This window comes from Hesperophylax consimilis, chromosome 8 (assembly GCF_061612785.1).
Source record: "Hesperophylax consimilis isolate HC1 chromosome 8, BYU_Hcon_1.0, whole genome shotgun sequence".
NCBI lineage: Eukaryota > Metazoa > Arthropoda > Insecta > Trichoptera > Limnephilidae > Hesperophylax > Hesperophylax consimilis.
This window is the reverse complement of record NC_142843.1, coordinates 16,530,523-16,549,551: the sequence shown is the minus strand read 5'-3', so window position 1 is coordinate 16,549,551 and position 19,029 is coordinate 16,530,523. Positions and strand designations below refer to the sequence as shown.

Below are 19,029 nucleotides of genomic sequence, written 5' to 3'. Positions count from 1 at the left end.
GAGTTGTTAAGATGCACTCCGTGTTTTAATGATTTAACTGGAATAAATCAAAAACTAGTTGTTACTTGGTACATGATATTTCTTTATCAATTAAACCTTTAAATATATGTGTTTGAATGCTAATCAATTTGTAAAATCTTTAATAATCACATAACATTAAATATAATGCTTAAGTACGTCTAGAAATGATATCCTTCATAAAAACAACGTATTCTTCGAAATGTTTATTTATTTACTTATTGTCATAACGTAATTTTTTTACATTTATGGATCGAAGGTAATTATTAAAAATCGTAAACTCTGCCACAATTTGTTAATTTCTCTTGTGTTTCAATAACCTATGAGCCCATTTGATCAGGGGTCGTTAGACGGGCTAGCTTCTCACAGAAGAAAAGAGCGAGCGAGTCGCAGTTGGCCAGAGTGATGTTGCCATCTCGCTGCATGGCCACACAGTTCTCGTCTTTCTTGGCATCCTCGGGTTTGCCCTTCGTCCACTGGAAGAACTCCGGCAGGGGTGCTCCTGGAAGCAATAAACACATTTATCACAAAACTATTCTAAAACCATCACGCCGTGTGATAAAATAAAACATTGTACAAAACAGAACACATTGAAAAGGAGCGAAGAAAGCAATCTTTGTTTTATCCGATTTTTACCCCGCCACACAAGTGTGTCTTAGCACATATTCATAAATAGATAGTAGTAACCAGTGGAGGTATTGCAAGAAAACGTATCAACTGCCGCAGAGCTGATACCAAACTAGAATAGAAATAAAATAAAATAGAATACAGAAATAGAAACACCAAGGAGCTTACTTTTAAAACTAGGTTTGCTTCACATTTAGATTACTACTCTATGATATTATATTTGTCCAATGAAGGAAACCTAAATAAACAATAAATTATTCAAAACAAAGCTATTAGAGTATTATGCTCTGTGATGAACTTGCCCTGGGATAATTTTTTTTTATTATTGATTTATTATGGTGGGAAAGAAATTTTAAGTTGATCTCACGACATAGGGAATTACCAGATGTTGGACACCTGATTTTAAAACAAGTGCTTAGATTTATTATGGTACTAGAGAAAAAAAATAGGAACATGCACTGTATCATCAGAGACCTCCGGGGTGGTGCTAAAACTCTCAGATTTAGTCCAGTGCAGTAGTAATGGGTTTGCCAAGTGTAAGGGGCGGATAGAAAAAAAACCCTAACAAGATCAATAAGAAACAATTCAACTAGGTTGAGCAACGCTACTAAAGTGACTTATTAAGTAGGAAATACGCCGTTAAATATAGTTACGTAATTTTTCTAAGGATTTAGACGAATTATAATTATGAATAGCGAGGTAAATAACATTTTAACAGGACGAGTTTGGAATTTGCCTAAGTAAATTAAAATCTCGCAAGAAGATTTAAAAATAAAACTATTACATCATAATTATTTACTACATCCTAGAATTAGGTTGGTAATTTGAAAAGAGGCTAAAACCTGGTGGGCCGACACGCCACTGGACTGAGGGGAGTCGTGTTTCATTCTTTTGCAAAGAATTGGACAGTTTACTTGAGAAGTAACAATTTATTGGTTCTGAAACGATTTAAATTAATGTGACGGGTTCCAGAGCTTATAATCTATGTGTGGTTCTTTTAGTGCGTTTCTGTCCTTGAATACACGAAATTTCGAGAATTCAAAAAGACATAAATTAGATATCGCATATGGCGAAAGGCGGGGTTGGTTTGGGAAGGTAGTCTGGATTTGAAAGCGCGGGGAGACGGTCGGGAGAGTTTGCGTGAAAGGACGGGAGAAGGAAGTCGATAGCCAGCATCGGTCAGCGTTGTAGTATAGTCAAGTCGATTAAAAGCTAGGGGATGCGTCAACAAAGAATTTATGATTTATGACACGAACACGGCTAAAGTCATTTAGTGTAGAAAGAGTGGTTTTTCTAACAGCATGGGTGTTTTACTGCATGTGACTGTGTTTGGTTTTTTATAATTATTTGGATTGCACTGAGATGATTTGGTAAGTCCCATTATAATCTAATTATTAGCCCTCATTTCCTGTGGATTTCTTAGAGAAATAAATGCGTTCCAATGAATAAAATAATACAATCGTATTTTGAAGTAAGGGTATTTAACTTGAGTACTATAGGTAATTATGTTAAAATCTTGAACGGAAGAATTCGTCACAATAGTCCGGACCCGTTAGCAAAGGAGGCCATAAATCACCTATTGTGTTAGGGCCGCCTGGGCACTGGTTAGTTTTAACACTCTAGATTATCGAACAATGCGCATTATTTGGGTTATGAGTTAGACTAATTTTTGCAATTTAGAATGATTTAATAATTCTCCAGTAGTTATATTTAGCGTTAAAATTTATAAAATACAAACCATTGTATTTATGCGGTGTTTTTATAGTCCGGCGAACGGTTTTTAGTCGAAGCAATCAGATACCTATAGGCGGAGTGGTAACGAATGGAACGGTTAATTATATGCTTCAATGCCTGTTATTTGACAATGAGTTATCGTATCCTCCTTGGGAATTCAACTTATTCTTCACGGAATTCATAGAATATATTTAATTAAATATAATTTATTCAAACATCACTCTCACTTAGCCGTGTGCCGCGAGCGCACCATTATTTCCACTATTAGAGCCACGTGCGTATACCTACGTACCACTAATACCTACTTCCAAGTCCGTTTTACGAACTTTGTGAAGGCTACGGTGTATTCTTGTTATTACAGGGGTTTCTCTGTTAGCATATAATTTTCATTCATTTTTGAATCGGGATAACGCAGCGGATTGAAGCTAGCCGCCGAGAGAATGCATCTGTCTGGCATTCCTATTCTATCAAGTGAGATTTTCATTTTTCATAAGTTTGGCGGGGACGAAGTGTACGAATTTTCCGTAGGCTGTCCTATCTTATCAAAGCGACAAAAGCGAAGGGAATGAAATTTGTGATTGGCTTGCCTAATAAGGACTTTTGTGTTAGCAAAGTCGATAACCCTGGGTACCGAGATATCGTTTATTTCAGTAGAGCACCGCCGGCTTTTCCCCTGCTCAGGTGTGGTTGAGTTATTCCCGTAAAAGCATCGGTTTCTGTCGAAGGTGTTGGAGGACCAGCCTGAGATAGTTACCCTGAATAGACCCCTGTTTCGAGTATTTTCAGCTGGTGAGAGGACGCTTCCACGGAGTTCTAATCGAAGGGAACGAAGATTTCTAATGGGCTTTCCTACTTGAGTTAGCTTGGTAGACGAAGGAACAAAGCGGATAAGGGCTATGCTATTCTTGTCTGGCGTATGGGGAGGATTTTCTCGCTGACAGAACGAAGGGATCGTGACGAATATGAAGTTGTTTCGGCGATTTCTGACGTCTTTCCTGCCAAATTCAATAAATACTTACCCCACTATAGGAGGAGAAGTCATCCAGAATTAGGTTAGGAATTGACTCCGACTGAAAACGTTTGAGCTGACGGAGATCGGATGATTTCAGATTCACGACCTGATGATTCCAGTATCCCTGATCCTTAGCGCCGGAAGTCGAGGATATCATTTTCTACCATTCTTTGATATTTGAAGCGAACGGAGGGTAACAAACGATAGAGCGAATGACCATGACTTTGAAGTGGGGTAAAATCTCCCGTCTCGGAAACTTTCGTTATGTCGGATGGACGCCCTCATTCAAATTAAATATTGAAATGACTATTTTGAGTGTGAACGAAAGGCTTGAAGTATGTTCTGCATTGTACATATGATAAATATGTGTCATTACCTCTACTGGAACGAGAAGCTGTATAGACTGGAGCCATGAGCTATTTGGAGTAACGTGACTGCAGAAGCGAAGACGAACAAACTGAAGCTGAATTCATCATTATTCTTACGACCGTAAACCAGAGGGGTGTTCACGGGACTCCCGAACTCCTGACGTTGCTGATGCAAACCACTCCAGTATATGTTTATGTTTGAGGTTAGTAGAGTGGACTCCTAACTTTACGGCATACCGGCGAAGCTTAACTCATCATCGATTTGGGGGATGTTGACGCGACCTAAACCTCGCGCTACCCACGTGACCCAAATGGTTCCTGACACCAGGCTATCATGCCACCGGACCGGAGCAGCTCCTTATACCTAACGGTATAAGATGAATTTTCATCATTCATCATCATCACCAACATCATCAGTTACTATCAAGGACCCACATCCCACCTTCATCACCCTCTGGCAGGAGGCAAAACATGTCATTATTTCATCTGTCGCTGAGCGATATTCTATTAATTTCTGGAGGTGTTGGGATTGGACCATCAACTTGGCTGCTCTCGAGCTGGTCACGTTGATGGATGGGATTTGGACGGAGACCAATCGAAAGCAACACATGTTTTGTCTCTAGCTATTCCCGAAAATACCTACTCATAGAAATAACTCACAAAACTAACAATCCATAGTCAAATCATTAACTTAGAATTTTGTGCATCTTGAATTGAATTGTCTATAGCGAATTTCATGTACTTGTAATTAATTGTCTCATTATATTAGCACATTATCGACTGCAGCAACCGGAAACGTTTGGGCGAGCAAACAAGGTAGGAAAAGGTAGTTAAAATCAGGGTAGTCGGTCATTGTCTTATTTTCAAACCATACAGAATGTAACACGCCTCATCTAAAAAGAACCAAAGTTACCACAACCAATTAAAAGGATCCTTCAATGAATTAATCACTGTCGAAACAAAAAATGACACAACGTAACATATTAATTCGTTAAGATTGAAGGGTTAACGTACCGCGAGAAGTTGCAAATCAAACGTAACAAAATATTAATTCGTTAAGATCTTAGGGCAGACGTTAAAGACATTACAGCTCATATAGCAATACAATTAAAGGCGCTATTGCGTACAGACATCTTGTCGAAAAGAGTTCCACTATTAGAACGCAATGAGCGGCTCGGGTAGACGGGATTAGAGCGTCGAGAGCGTTGGAGGCATTGACTAATTACAAACAAACAAACAAAAAACGAACAAATAAAAAACATAAACAGAAAATAAATATGATAAACCAGAGACGATTGACTTAAAATATGTAGTGCCTTAGCCCGTTGTCCCACTGGGTCGGTATCGTTATATAATCGACATAAACCAAAGACACTACACAGAGTATAACTATAAATAAGTTCGCTACATGTAAGTTCTCAGCGTAACCACTGTGGGAATTTTCTGCTCAGTCTCCGGTTTATGTCGATTGCTAACCGATTGAATCGATATTGTCCCAGAGGGATGGCGGCTTTTGAGTAGGAAGATATCAGTTAAAGTGGTCGAAAGATTAAAATAATCAGTTGAGATGGTTTCATCATCCCGATAATTGTTTTAAAAATGATATTTAAATAATAGGAAAATATCTATTTTCATTAAGAATGTGAAAGAATTATTGTAATCAAAAATAGGTCAACTGCATTAATTTGGTTTATTAAATTAGCACATAATTTCAAAGCAAAAGTTCTATAGTAGTAAATTGTCACAGTCGAAATTAGTATTTTTAATTGTAAGAACACAGACTATCAAAAAATACTTATATATAATTTCTAAAATATTTTTAAACAAACTGTTATAACAATAAAATGACAATGACAGCTGTCGAATTTTTGTTTAGCTCTTGATTAATGTTTGTTTTTTTAACAAGTAAAGTCCCAAAAAAATTATAAAAATAAATAAATAGTGTTTTCAAACAAGTTTTAGTGCCAACATCATTAACTTTTATTTTTAACTTCCGTGTGCAGTGACTCTTACGTCTCGCCATAACCATTGATTCTTTTCAACCAGTATAGTGCCAAATTCTGCTGAATAACGCTTCCAAAATGAATACCAATGAAGCACTTTCTCTTTTAAATAAAGCCAAGTAAGAGATTACTGGCATCCATAGTTCCATTACCGATCCCTCTTTAAAAATCACTAAAGATCAAATGGCAAAAATACTGACCAAACTATCTAACCTCTCTGAAACCATGTAGGACCTAGGAGTAAATGTAGAAGTCTTGAGGGAAAAGTTACGACACTTGAAAGGATCATAGAAAAGAAAGTGTTACTCCAAGAAACAACGCCAATTTGTGACTTGCTTACCAAGAACGTAATTTTACTTAACGTCCCCGAGTATGGTTTCAACTCAATCATGGAGAATATCTTGGAAGAAAAAAAATCTTAGCTGTCGTTAGTGAAATAAATAGCGAGTTCAAACCTGAAGAAGCTAAAATTTACAGGTAGTAAAATTTAAAACAAGATCAGACCCATTAAAGTATAACTTGAAGAATTTTGGCAAAACTTAATCTTTTTAATAAAAATACTTTGCCAAATGGAATAAAAATGAAACCGGATAGGACCCTCTAACAAAGAGAACATTTAACTGACCTCTGGAAGGAAATGGAGGAGAGAAAATAAAATGGTGAAATTGATTTGCGAATCAAACATTTTCATGGTATTCCTAAAATTATCAAAAGCCATGCAAAAAACTGATTACCAAAAATAACATACGGATAAGATAAGACTCACTGGATATTATCGAAATGTTCGAGGAATCCGTACGAAATTGTAATAACTTAAAATTAATACACCTTCCTTCTCATATGACATTTTATTATTAATGGAAACAACATGGTTAAATGCGGATATTGGCTTGTCAGAATTAGGAATAAATCAATGTACTACCTATCGCCTTGATAGAAGTCCTAATTCAAGAAAAAGTCAAACGGAGGAGGTGTGATATTAAGTCTTGTGTCTAAAAATATCTCCTCCTGTAAATTACCGGTCAAGCACACAAGTGTTGAATACATTTTTGTAATGCTCAACATACCTTATGACAAAATCATTATCGGCTGTGTCTACATCCCACGTGCGTCGGATTTGCAAATATATAAAAACCACAAAAAGGAAATAGAAATGCTGAAATTTAAATATCCGAAAGCCAAATAAATAATTGCTGGTGATTATAATCTGCCGAACTGGACCAACCAAGATGACATCGGATCTGCCACAAACGAAATTGAATTACATTGCGCTAAATCCAGTGAAATTCTTGATATGTCCAATTGTCCATATTCCTGGGACCTACTCAATCAAACAATATTTTTAATTCTAACAATCGAATTTTAGATTTAGTGTTTTCAAGTGATTGTAGTTGAGGAATCTGATGAATTATGATTACCTCTCGGTAAACACCATCCACCATTAGATATTATCATAACAAATATGTCTGAAAGATCTCCAAATTAACGCCCCCTTCGTATAATTTCTCCAAAACTGAATACCATAATATTATAGAGTACCTTACCTCGGTAGATTGGTCATTTTTAGAAGAGGAAAATAGTTTAAACAATCAATCAGAACAGTTTTACTTAATTTTAAATACCTCGATAGAACGCTTTGTTCCCAGGGTCAACTGCACACCATCTAACTATCCCAAATGGTTTACAAGGGAATTAAAAAAATATATTAATCATAAAAAATGAATCTACAGAATATATAAACATACCAGAAATCCTAATGATTACATAACTTTTTCTAAATTACGAAAACAGTGTTAAGAATTATCAATAAGATGCTGTAGTGATTATTTTAGTTATTAGTGCTAGATATCATCGTAAAACCTATCAACAACATTATTGTTCCTACCCAACATGGCTTCATTAAAGGTCGCTCTACCTTAAGTAATTTAATGGTTTTATGAAAATTACCTATCTGAATCTCTGGGTACCCAAGCGGAAAGTATGTATAGTGATTTTAGTAAAGCTTTTAAGGAGGTTCGCCATCACATCCTGATATATTAACTCCGATTGTTGGGCATCAAAGGTAAATTATTGAGTTGGATTGTTAGCTATCTTAGTAATAGGGTTCTTTTATATTACCGTCTAAGGTCCTGTAGTCTCCAGGTTTGCTCGCGCGGTCGCTAAAAGCCAGCCAAAAGATGTCCTTGTTGAAATGGTTCTTCCTCAATGTGTTCTTGGGGATGATTTTCAAGTTGCCGGTGAGCAGATTGGTCACATCGGGGCTTCTGATGGCAACCAGCCTAGCCATTTCACTATTGCAAGTCCTCAAAGCGTTTGGCCAGGATCTGGGCTCTAAATGTAACTTGTAACAGTTCAGGGCTTCAGGTTGCAAGAAGTATTCTGAAAATAAATTATTGTGCTATAATCCGTCAAGGATTTCTTTAAAGTAATTGGTGGGCGCTGCGATTGCTTCAACATTTTTAATTGATGGAAATATCAAGACCGTCTGAAGGAGTATTAGTAGTATTCGGTAGTATTCGGCTGTCTCCGTAAACCGAACCAGCACAATCTATTGGAATGCACGAACATTCGAAGAAAATTTAAAACTTATTCGAATTTGGTTTTTTTTAAACACTTATCGAGAGTTTTTTGAAATCTACAAACAAATCAAAGAATCAAAATAAATTATTTTTTAAAACTTCAGTTTCCTTTTTTTAAATAAATACTTTAATAGAGTTAAGTTAAGTCGTTTTCCCAAATTTCCTCAAGTAAATCTGTCAGATTAAGAGATTAGAATAAAGGATGACTATGAAATTGCAAGCTAAATTATTTATTTTCGTTGAATTATTTATTTTTCCTTTAAATCTACATTCTTCAGTGGCAGAGCTTCCAGTTCGCGAGTTTTTAAAAACACACAGCCGAATTAAAATGTTTTGAGACATGTAAAAAAATTCTGTTACATAACGGTTTTCTTGAACAATTTTGCTACCCACCACTGTCGGTCGTAGCGCAGGCGGTTTCAGGTTTGACTTTGGCTAGCTCTTTGGTGCAGATAAACGTCAGCCGCTCATCGCACAACACATCGCTGTATGCCCCCATCTGGTCCATCTTTACGCAATCTGATTTTCCATCTTCATCATCGGGTTCACCTGCTTTCCAGTTTGTGTTTATATCGGTAGCCGGTACCCCTATGGAACAAAAATCGTATGTTTTTAAAATATTTAATAAAAATAAACTGAGAACTGTCCTTGTGATGGTTTGAACAATCACATAAATAAACGAAATGAATGTACTCCAAAAAATTTTTGTTTGGGCTAACAGATAAGATTTATTGACAGGCGGGCTTGAAGAAACACATTCCCACGGGAAGGGAGAGATCGGAGGGACAGTCTGTTCTTGAACGCGGATACGTCGACAGCTCCGAGAAATCAATACAAATCAGAAGTGTTGTGTGAAATTACAGTTGATTAGTGAATTCAAATGCTGTTAGAAAGCTTTGTTGTATATTGAATTAAAGTGAAATATTATTGAACCGGTGTTTGTGTAAAGTGAAAGTGGTTGGACTCAGTGAGAAAACAATTAATAATAATGACAATAATAACAATTGGATAATTTGTAGAGCGCCGTTTTGTGAAAAATCACCCCAGGGGCGCTAAGAGTTGGGCGATCGCGATTATAATATAAAATGTGTTAAATTAAACGTGATTTCGTAAATATGTAGTTCAAACTAAATTACTTGTCTTAAAAACATGAAAATAATAATAATAATGATTGCGTTTTAAAACAGAGTGAACGTATTTAAAGGCAGGAAGTTTTTTAATCGGGCTAGGGAGAAATTGATTTCGCGAGATGGCATTCTATCCACGGAGACCGAAAACCAGAGGATCAAACAAATCATAAACTCGGGTTCGAATCCTGACAGAGATTAGATTAGGGAGGTACAATTGTTTTTACAGAATTATTTAATTACCCTTTTATAGGCGTAGGGAGGGGACCAAACTTGAACAAGTTGCAAGGATTTCGCTAAAAGGAGGAAAGAAGCCGATAGGGAGGTGACCGAAAATTAAACTGATTTAGCTATGTAGTGTGTAACCAGGTAAGTTTCACACTAGGATTTGGAGGTGACTAACAGGGTGAGTTTTTTTATATTATTTATTAAATAACAGAAGTCCCTTTAAAGGACGGATACAGCATCCAAGTTTACAACCCCTGCAGCCCAAATAATGTTTCAGAAAGGGAATGTGTCAATCAGACTATCTATCAGCTGAAAAAGGGAGACGGGCCAATGACCCTTTCATATATAGGACAAGACGCAGGTACAGTCAGTCAAAGGGGAAGTTTTGCTAGCGTATGACCGCCCGAATAGAAAGCGATCGGATGCAACCAGACGGAACAAAATGAATACTTTTCTTCTGTTATTTGACTTTCTAATTTAATACCTTTCATCTATTGTTTGACTTTCTAAGTTACGAATTGGGATGCACAAAAACAAATCTAGAGTCAAAAGAGGGAGATGGTAATCTCCGAAATAAAACTACCAACCGAAGAACTTTTCTCAACAGGTACCTTTCGAGAGGTAGGCAGCCTCTTTAAATTAAATCCAAAAATCAAACCAACTATCCGTTTATACCTACCTGAGAGGATAGGTATTCAATAGAAGTTACCCATACCTAATACACGAGGATGCTAGTAACCTCATAAAATAATTACTAGAACCAAATATTAAAATACAGACAGTCCTCATCCTAAATTTGGCATTTCGAGTAGACCTTACATATATCTCACATGATAATTGGCTGAATGGGTAGGCACACAACCTATCGCTAAAAAGCAGGCTAAATGTCGACAAGATCGTCGTGTGTTATCTATGTTATTGACCTAGTAAGGGATGTAAATCCCCGACGACGAGGGAGTTACAACGTTTTCTAGAGGTGGCACGTAACTTAGGACCTTACGTGTCACATTTTCGCGACTAGATTCGTGACAAGGGATGTCATGGTTTTCCCCTTCTACACTCAGTAAAGTAGATTTTCCTGGAGGTGTATGAGGTTGGGGCAATTCTGAAATTGGTGATGAGACCTGGTTTTCTTTATTCTGGCGTGACGGTTGCCGATTTGGAACAAGGGGAGACCCGGCCGGTTGTGATATCCAGACACGCAGATATCGATCGCCTTGCTCAAATTATCATCCATCGGTTTTGTTTGGTAAAGAGGAGGAGCCAATCTTAACTTGAAAAAAATTCATTTCCTTTCCTCTCCTTCCCCTCCCAAAATATATACATGGATGGCGCCGACAACTAACACCATAAATTTATCGTATGTATATCACATATATAAAATCTAACACCTTATTATGTTCACATTACCCTACGATAGATAGAATCACGTAGCTAGTTGGGGGAGCAGGCGACTTAGAAGATAAGGTTTATGAAATGGCTTTAAAACACAGCGGTAATGGATTCAACTCACTCTATCTCAAAAGAACCGAGGGATACCACACATACATAGATAACTAGGTTTCTAAACCGAGAAACAAAAAACCAACACAACGTTCGGTGAAGCCTTTTTATACTGAACCGTCACGTGAAATGAGTACGTTCAAGGTCGTACGTCACGTAGACAAACTAGGATGTACACACTTGAAGGGGTGTGTAATAAGGAGAGGGACAAAGGCTTGAAAGACGGAAGGGAAGACATTCCTACCCCGGATATATACATAACCAAAGCCTTATGGAAAAGTTACCTATGGGACTTAAGGAAAATTTATCGTAGAAAGAAGAAAAGGAAAAGTTTGAAGTAGAAAGGGCATATCATTACATCCTTCAAGATACAATTTTTTTTTGAAAGTCAGTAGTTAGATAGTAACTTTTAAATGTGACGTTTACCAACCAATCGTAAATAAACAGTGTTTCGAATATGGGTTTCAATGGAAAACGCACATGTTTTTCTTAGATTTTCCGTTTTCCGATGTTGGTAAAACATAGTTTATAAGTTTCTCCGCAGATATGTCTCCCGGCCGCATTCACCAATCAAAGCAAACGACCACATAATCAAAATTGGCTAAAACACATCTGCGAAGTCACTGAACCATAATAATTGAAGTTCAGAGGTACATTTAAAGGTAAGCCATCTATTTCATGCATTTGCCTCCGACAATAATGGAACTCCGCTAATAATAAACAATTTTTTTTCATTTAAGCATTTCAGGAAGTAAAATTATAAAAAGTAATTAATATAACGGAGCCTTGGGTTGAGTGTTAAGATACACAAATACAGGGATTAGATGAAGTACCTACAAATAAGTCTTTAATTATGTCTATAAAGGCCCCATTTCACCACAAAAAGAGTGATAGAAAATGAAAATTTTACAACTTATCGATACTTGATATTTATCGAAGATTTTCTTCTCCTGTTAATTATTTTCTTCTTCATTGCTCATAGCAGTACTCACATTTTAAAACCTTTTAAAAAATATATATTTTGATACATTTTATATTTTTAGATATTTTAACATTTTATACTTGTAACTTTATACTTTTCTTTGAGTTGTTGTACTTTTACATTATATACTCGTTACTTTATACTTTTCTTCGAGTTGTTGTACTATTACATTTTATAGTTGTTACTTTATACTTTTCTTCGAGTTGTTGTACTATTACATTTTATTCTTTTCTTTCAGTTGTTGTAGTTTTTCATTTTATACTTGTTACTTTATACTTTTCTTTCAGTTGTTGTACTTTTACATTTTATACCTGTTACTTTATACTTTTCTTTGAGTTGTTGTACTTTTACTTTTATTTGAGTTGTTGTAATTTTACATTTTATACTTGTTACTTTATACCTTTCTTTGAGTTGTTGAACTTTTACATTTTATGCTTGTTACTTAATACTTTTGTTTGAGTTTTTGTACTTTCAATATTCTTACTTTTGTTGATGGTAACGTTATACCGTATAGATGGAAAAATAAAAAAAAAGATATCATTTACTGTTGTCACGCATCGTTGCTGATATTGCTACCATTTACGGGTATAAATTCCAATATTAAGTTCGGTGTCGCCACTGGTGTCTAGGCCAAATAGGGCCCTAAAATGCCCGACTATTAAAACTTACCATTTAAAGTGTAGAAGTCTCCCTCGATAAACTTGTCATGCAGACCCACCCAGATGGTCTCATAGGAACCCATCTTAGTCTTCAGGACCTCTGCCTGGGCCTCCGAGAGGGGCAGGGCTAGCTCGGACTGCTCCATTTTGCATGTCGCCACGGCATCTGACCATTTTAGGAGTACCCGGTGGATCTTGTAGAATATCTTGGTGTCTGCGTTAAACTCGTAATCTGACCTGAAGTTTACTCCTTGAGAAACATACAAAAAAATATATTACATTTTCAATGTCTTCCATATCATTTTTTTTATAATATACAATATAATTACTTAAATTTACATAATCAGAACATATTTCATGTTATAATTAAACATATTACCTTTACGAGAGTCTAACACTCGTGTAAAGGAAAAAAATTAAAATTTAAAACTTAACATACATATGTATATACAAGAAAAATAAATAAAAAATGTATAAAATGAGGAGATTTTTTAAAAATATATAAAGTGAAAAAATAATGACGAAGATGTGAAATATAAGAAAAATGTGAAAAAAAAATATTGAGGAAATAATGTCATTTTTTAAAACTTGTCATTTTTCGAGATTACATCACATCGGTAGCACGTCACATTACATCATTCGGCTCCACAATCATATAGCAGGATTCAATAGTAGATGTTGAATTCACGCATGATTTCTGTGCGACAGAACACCATGCAACCGAACGCATCTAGCGTTAAAATGCAGCAGGAATGGTAAGTAGATCGACCGTCATCTGCTCAACATCTGAGAGACAACTACCGAAGTGAAAGCCGCTGTAAAACGCTGTGAAAACTTCTAATCCTTGCAAGTGATGTCCACCGTATGTGAAATGATCAATTGTAATGTCATTTTTTTAAATGATTAATCAATCTATTTCCGTTGCCTAAAGACGTAAATATTGACGCCGCTGTGAAACGCTTCCAATACAACATATTGGAAAGTACCACGTACCTATAGATATTAATCCGCCAAGAGGTACCGCCGGTGAACATAATTATTTGCAGCAAGGAATCGCCGATTGTGTGTGCATTTAATTCATGTTATAAAGTGACTTGTCACTATCGAACATTATCAAGTAAGGGCTCGCCATTGTCATGAACATACCAGCATACAGCCGGATCATCAAACCACTAGTAAATGCATAAATCTTGCGTTGTATTGTAATCCGTTGGTTGGGATTTTTTTTTTTTTTTTTGGGGACCGCGATTTACAAGTTTCCCTTGAAAAGAGAGAGGATTGAACGCCTTTCTTTGTCCCAGTTACGGTGATGCCACCTTGAGCATCATAGCACAGAAGTGATAAGGAAATAAATTTTTTTTAGATTAAAATAAAAATGAATAGAAGCGTATTATATGTATTTGTGGGTGTATTTATACAATTATATGACAATATTCTGTTACGTTGTATCGGCTGGTTTATTGATTTTCAAGTACATCGTAATTGTGGAGCGTTTTCACAAAGTGAAATATCTACAATAGCTTTTTTCGTGAGACGGTTTAAAGTAAATAATCACTTGGGATCAATATTCTATAATAATCTTTAAATTCAAATTCGATTAACTGTTTGACATGATGAATAATAAGAAAACTCAATAATTTTTTGAAAGGTCATCTTTATTTAAAAAGAAGTCGAAAGTGCGAATTTTGACAAAAGAGAAACATAACATATTGAAAAAAAAAATCACGAAGTGAAATAAATACCCATGAATTTTAGTTCTACGATAAAATTATTGTTTTGATAAAAACCCACATTTATGTTTGTTTTATCTTTCAAAAAACCTAACCCGCCTAAATAATAATTTTAAATTATCTTAATTAAAAATATAATACGTTCCGTGGTGTCAATAATTAAAAAAAAATAATAAAAAACACCAATTTGAAAATACGAATCAATCCTACAATTACTATAAGTCAATATCAAGCAACATGTTTAATGAATTTAATTATTTCATGGCAATAGATTATACGATATTTCTTCAAATAATTATAAACTTCATAAACGACCTTGAGACGATCTGATTACCAGAAGTCGCAAATATATAAAAAAATCTATTCATCTTATTTTAAAAAGTGGTAGTGTAAATCCACAATAAATCGTTAAAAAAGTCAACCCGTGAACACAAGTTTTTTTTGTATTTTTATAAGATTTATAAATCTTATTTTTTTAAACTTTAATAATAAACATAAAATCGTTTGACTAAGGATTGAACCTTCCTATCCAGGAACTGGAGTCTACAACTTTACCAACCTCACCAAACGCCGATCGGGTAGGACCTATATTTATTTAATTTATTAACTGTTTTAATGTCATTCGATTTCAGAGAAACGTGTGCACGTGGTTGCTACAAATATGCCGAGTTTCAGTTCGATTAAATGTCGGGAAGGGGGTTAATTTCCGCTTCCAAGATGTACATTCATTAATAGAGAAAACAAAAGTGAAATTCAAATAGTTGTGTTTTAAAAGAACTCTCTTCAAGTAGGTATTTAATTATCGATGAAATATTTAATTCAGTTTGAACTATTTCTTTGAAGAAATACGGTTTTCACAGTTTCAATGTGTACACACTTGTTTGTATCCCTCGCACAGATGAGTTAAATATAAGCGCGTCATGTATATATAAATACCTGCTCCGGAGGATATCACCGCATAGGCACATAACACCGTCAACAATTTAAGAAACATGTCGACCACACTGGCAGGCAGCTAATGTCGTAATATCGTGATATTGCTGTTTTTTTAACGAGAAACTACCTGTTTTCAAACAGGTATGTAGGTAGGTACTGAAAGATTACTGATGTTGTATATTATTATTATATTATTTATAAACAGGTTTCTACCTTGAAGCAATCCTTTTTTCTAACAAGGTAATTGTCATAATCTACATATTTATAAAATAGTTATTTATTTTACATTAAATTTGGCTATCAATTAAAATGATCAATGAACACTTCGATTCAACGCGCTCCTTTGCTAAAGTAATATATACGACATTGAATATAGACACAACAGTATTATCATATTATACGCTTTGGAAAATCACACCATGAAAAGGGTTATTGCAGGTGGAAGTCTCTAGCGGACAAAACTCAATGGCATCTCCAATTGGTTATTGTTAAATAACTGTTATACTGTTATTTACAGACTTGGTGGGAACACAATAATAGAACGCGTGTTCCAATAATATAATTTATTAACAATTAAGTGCGGATTGTCTACGTCTTATCTCTGAGCTGTCGGTTTGGTAAAGAGAGCGAGCAGATGCATCCGTCATCTTTTATACCCCTATCAGTCATCTCGCTCTTACGCATTCAACAAGCAGGCGTACCACCAAAAACCTTTCTTACATCCTCCCCTACTAAAATTGAATGCCCCTATCTATATATATCATACCCTATTACTACATATTTCATTTACAATTTTATTTTATATATTTCATTTACTAAACAATTAACACAACATATTTTTTTTTATAAAATTAACTATCATATGCCGCGTTTCTTTCTGCTTCCCTTCTCTTGTCTCGTCGCCCGTCCACTCCTCCTCCTGGACTGCGAGGTCCTCATCTTGGCCGAAGTCTTCCCTGCCATGGGTTAGACCTGAAACATGGAGAAACAGTATTAGAGTCACTTCTATTACGTAACATACCTGAGAGATTAACTTCATCCGTCGACAGTTCCCTAGTGTCAGACGTACCGACTTCCGGCTTATCTCCCTCCTGCCATGAAACATGTAATTTCTTTATCTGGTCTAAATGTCTTTTCCACACCATATTAGACTTGTTAATTTTTATGATATATATTTTTCTACCTTTTTTTTCAACAATAACCCCAGGGACCCATAACCTATTACCCTGAGCTCTGAAATCTCTAGTCATCACTTTCTGACCTATATTCAAATCTGACTTATTTCTACCCTTATATTGTCTTTTCTGATTGACTTGACTCTGAATAACCTTTCTTATTACTTTTTGTTGACGAGTAGAACTTGAAGTATTCGTTGTTTCCTCAACCTTCCTAGGAATCAGAGAGTCAAATACTGTTCTAATTTTTCTTCCCATTAATAATACAGATGGTTCACACCCTGTTGTTGCATGAACGGTATTTCTATAGTCAGTTAAAAAGTTACCTAACTTTTCTTTATAATCTGAAGGAAATCTATTATTTTTACAAATTTTTTTAAGAAAATTTTTACAGGTTTTAACAGCATTCTCAGCTTGCCCATTGCTACTCGGGTGGTTAACTGGACTAGTAATATGTTTCATACCATTTTTCTTACGAAAATTTTCAAAATCCTCAGAACAAAAACACGTACCATTATCACTAACTAAAGTTGCTGGAAAACCAAATTGTGAAAATAATCTATGAAGTACTTCAACATTTTCTTTTGAAGACAGACTGTTCACTTCCAGACACTCGATCCACTTCGAAGAAGAGTCTATCACAATTAAAAAGTTTTTATTATGTAAGCTACCATGATCAATATGCACCCTGAACCATACTTCAGGTTCATAAGGCCATACTGCTAATGAACTCCTCAATTTATTTAAATCACTAGGCGCTGACGCGTTTAAAATGGCTTCTTTATTCCGCTGACACGGTTGAATTCCTTGCTCACTTATTTTATAACCTAAAAATTCAATAACTTTTAAATTGAATTCACACTTTTCACTATTCACCGTTAAATTACAACTTTTTAACCTATCTAAAACGAGACACACGTTTTTTTCTAAGTCGACTTCATCTTTTCCTATAACAATAATATCATCCAAGTAGAACGTCATGTTCCGTAATCCTGATAAACAATTTGCCATTGCTTTAGCAAAAACTGCTGGCGCTGGTGCTAACCCAAACACTAAACGTTTATATTGAAACAATCCCAAGTGGGTATTTATTGTTGTGAAACGTCTACACTCCTTTTTCAAAACAAACTGATTATATGCGGATTTTAAATCAATTTTAGCAAAAACCTTGCCTCCATTCACTTTGGTTAATAATTCCTCAATTCTAGGTAACGGATACTTGTCAATTAATAACTGATTATTCACTGTAGATTTATAATCACCACATAATCTAATGCTACCATCTTCCTTAATCACAGGTACGATTGGACTCGCGAAATCACTATACTGAACTTGTTCTATAATACCGTTAGAAAGTAAATTACTTAATTCTTTTTCAACTTTATCCTTCAAAGCAAACGGCATTATTCTGTGATTACGAAATATCGGTACAGCACAATCTTTTAAGGTTAAATTCACTTCGTACTTGTTAAACTTTCCTATTTTATCCGTAAAAACTTCTGGAAATTTTTTCACTAATCGCTCTTTTAATGTATTCTGTTTTACACAATTAACGATCCCCGTTATCCCCACGTTAAAGAGATTCATGAAATCACGTCCTAAAATCGAAAGTGACGAACTACGCACGACAATAATGTTTAGTCGGTGTTGTAGACCATTATACTCTAGTATCGGTGTGAAAGTACCTACCACACCAATGAGCGTATTGTCAAAACTCCGTAAGCTCACGTTTTCGTGCAATAACTCAATACTGCTGAATTTATTGAGATAACATTCTTCCGGAATTACGCTACAAGATGCTCCAGAATCTACCATGAATTTATTATTTATTCCGTCGAGTGAAACATCTATATAATATGGCTCAATACTTAGTACATCACCAACCATTCCATCCGATAACAAAATATTCACGTTTTTACGTGTTGTCACCTGTTTACACTGTTTTGCTAAATGACCTTTAGTACCACAAATTTTACATACATAATTTTTGAATCTACATTCTACCGCCGTGTGATTATTATAACCACAAACCGTACAATTACGCTTTGTAACATGATGAATCGGCGAACGAGCCCGATTACAGCTACTGCTTCGCTTGAAACTATATTCATCTCTCTTTTTCACATGCGTATTAGGTGAGACACGACCTCCGCCGACTGTTAAATTAGCTAAAACTCTGTTATCAGCTGATTGAGATTGGGTTGATGCTACAAGTTCAATACACTCTGCTACTTGCACACATTTTTCGAAAGTATATGATTCACTATCGAGAAATAATTTTTCTCTAATCTTACCGGGTTTACAACCTAATACAAAGAAATCTCTTAATTTCTCTGATAAACTATTCC

At 35.4% G+C, this 19,029-nt stretch overlaps 1 protein-coding gene across 1 annotated transcript; it reads right to left on the bottom strand.

Annotated features, from left to right (window-relative positions):
• Positions 1-240: 240 nt before the first annotated feature.
• Positions 241-15,581, bottom strand: LOC149421632 (macrophage mannose receptor 1-like). Its single transcript, XM_089634955.1, has 5 exons — positions 15,507-15,581; positions 12,851-13,090; positions 8,735-8,929; positions 7,881-8,141; positions 241-520 (listed from the first exon to the last, which is right to left on the bottom strand). The coding sequence occupies exons 1-5, from the start codon at positions 15,562-15,564 to the stop codon at positions 339-341; spliced, it is 936 nt and encodes a 311-aa protein (XP_089491081.1). The 5' UTR covers positions 15,565-15,581; the 3' UTR covers positions 241-338.
• Positions 15,582-19,029: the final 3,448 nt, after the last annotated feature.

Coding starts and splice junctions, on each gene's coding strand:
- LOC149421632 (XM_089634955.1), bottom strand. CDS start 15,564: ATGTTTCTTAAATTGTTGACGGTGTTATGTGCCTATGCGGTGATATCC. Junction 13,091..15,506: donor GGTGATATCCTCCGGAGCAG/GTATTTATATAT, acceptor ATGTTTCTCAAG/GAGTAAACTTCAGGTCAGAT. Junction 521..7,880: donor AGACTACAGGACCTTAGACG/GTAATATAAAAG, acceptor TATTGCTTCCAG/GAGCACCCCTGCCGGAGTTC.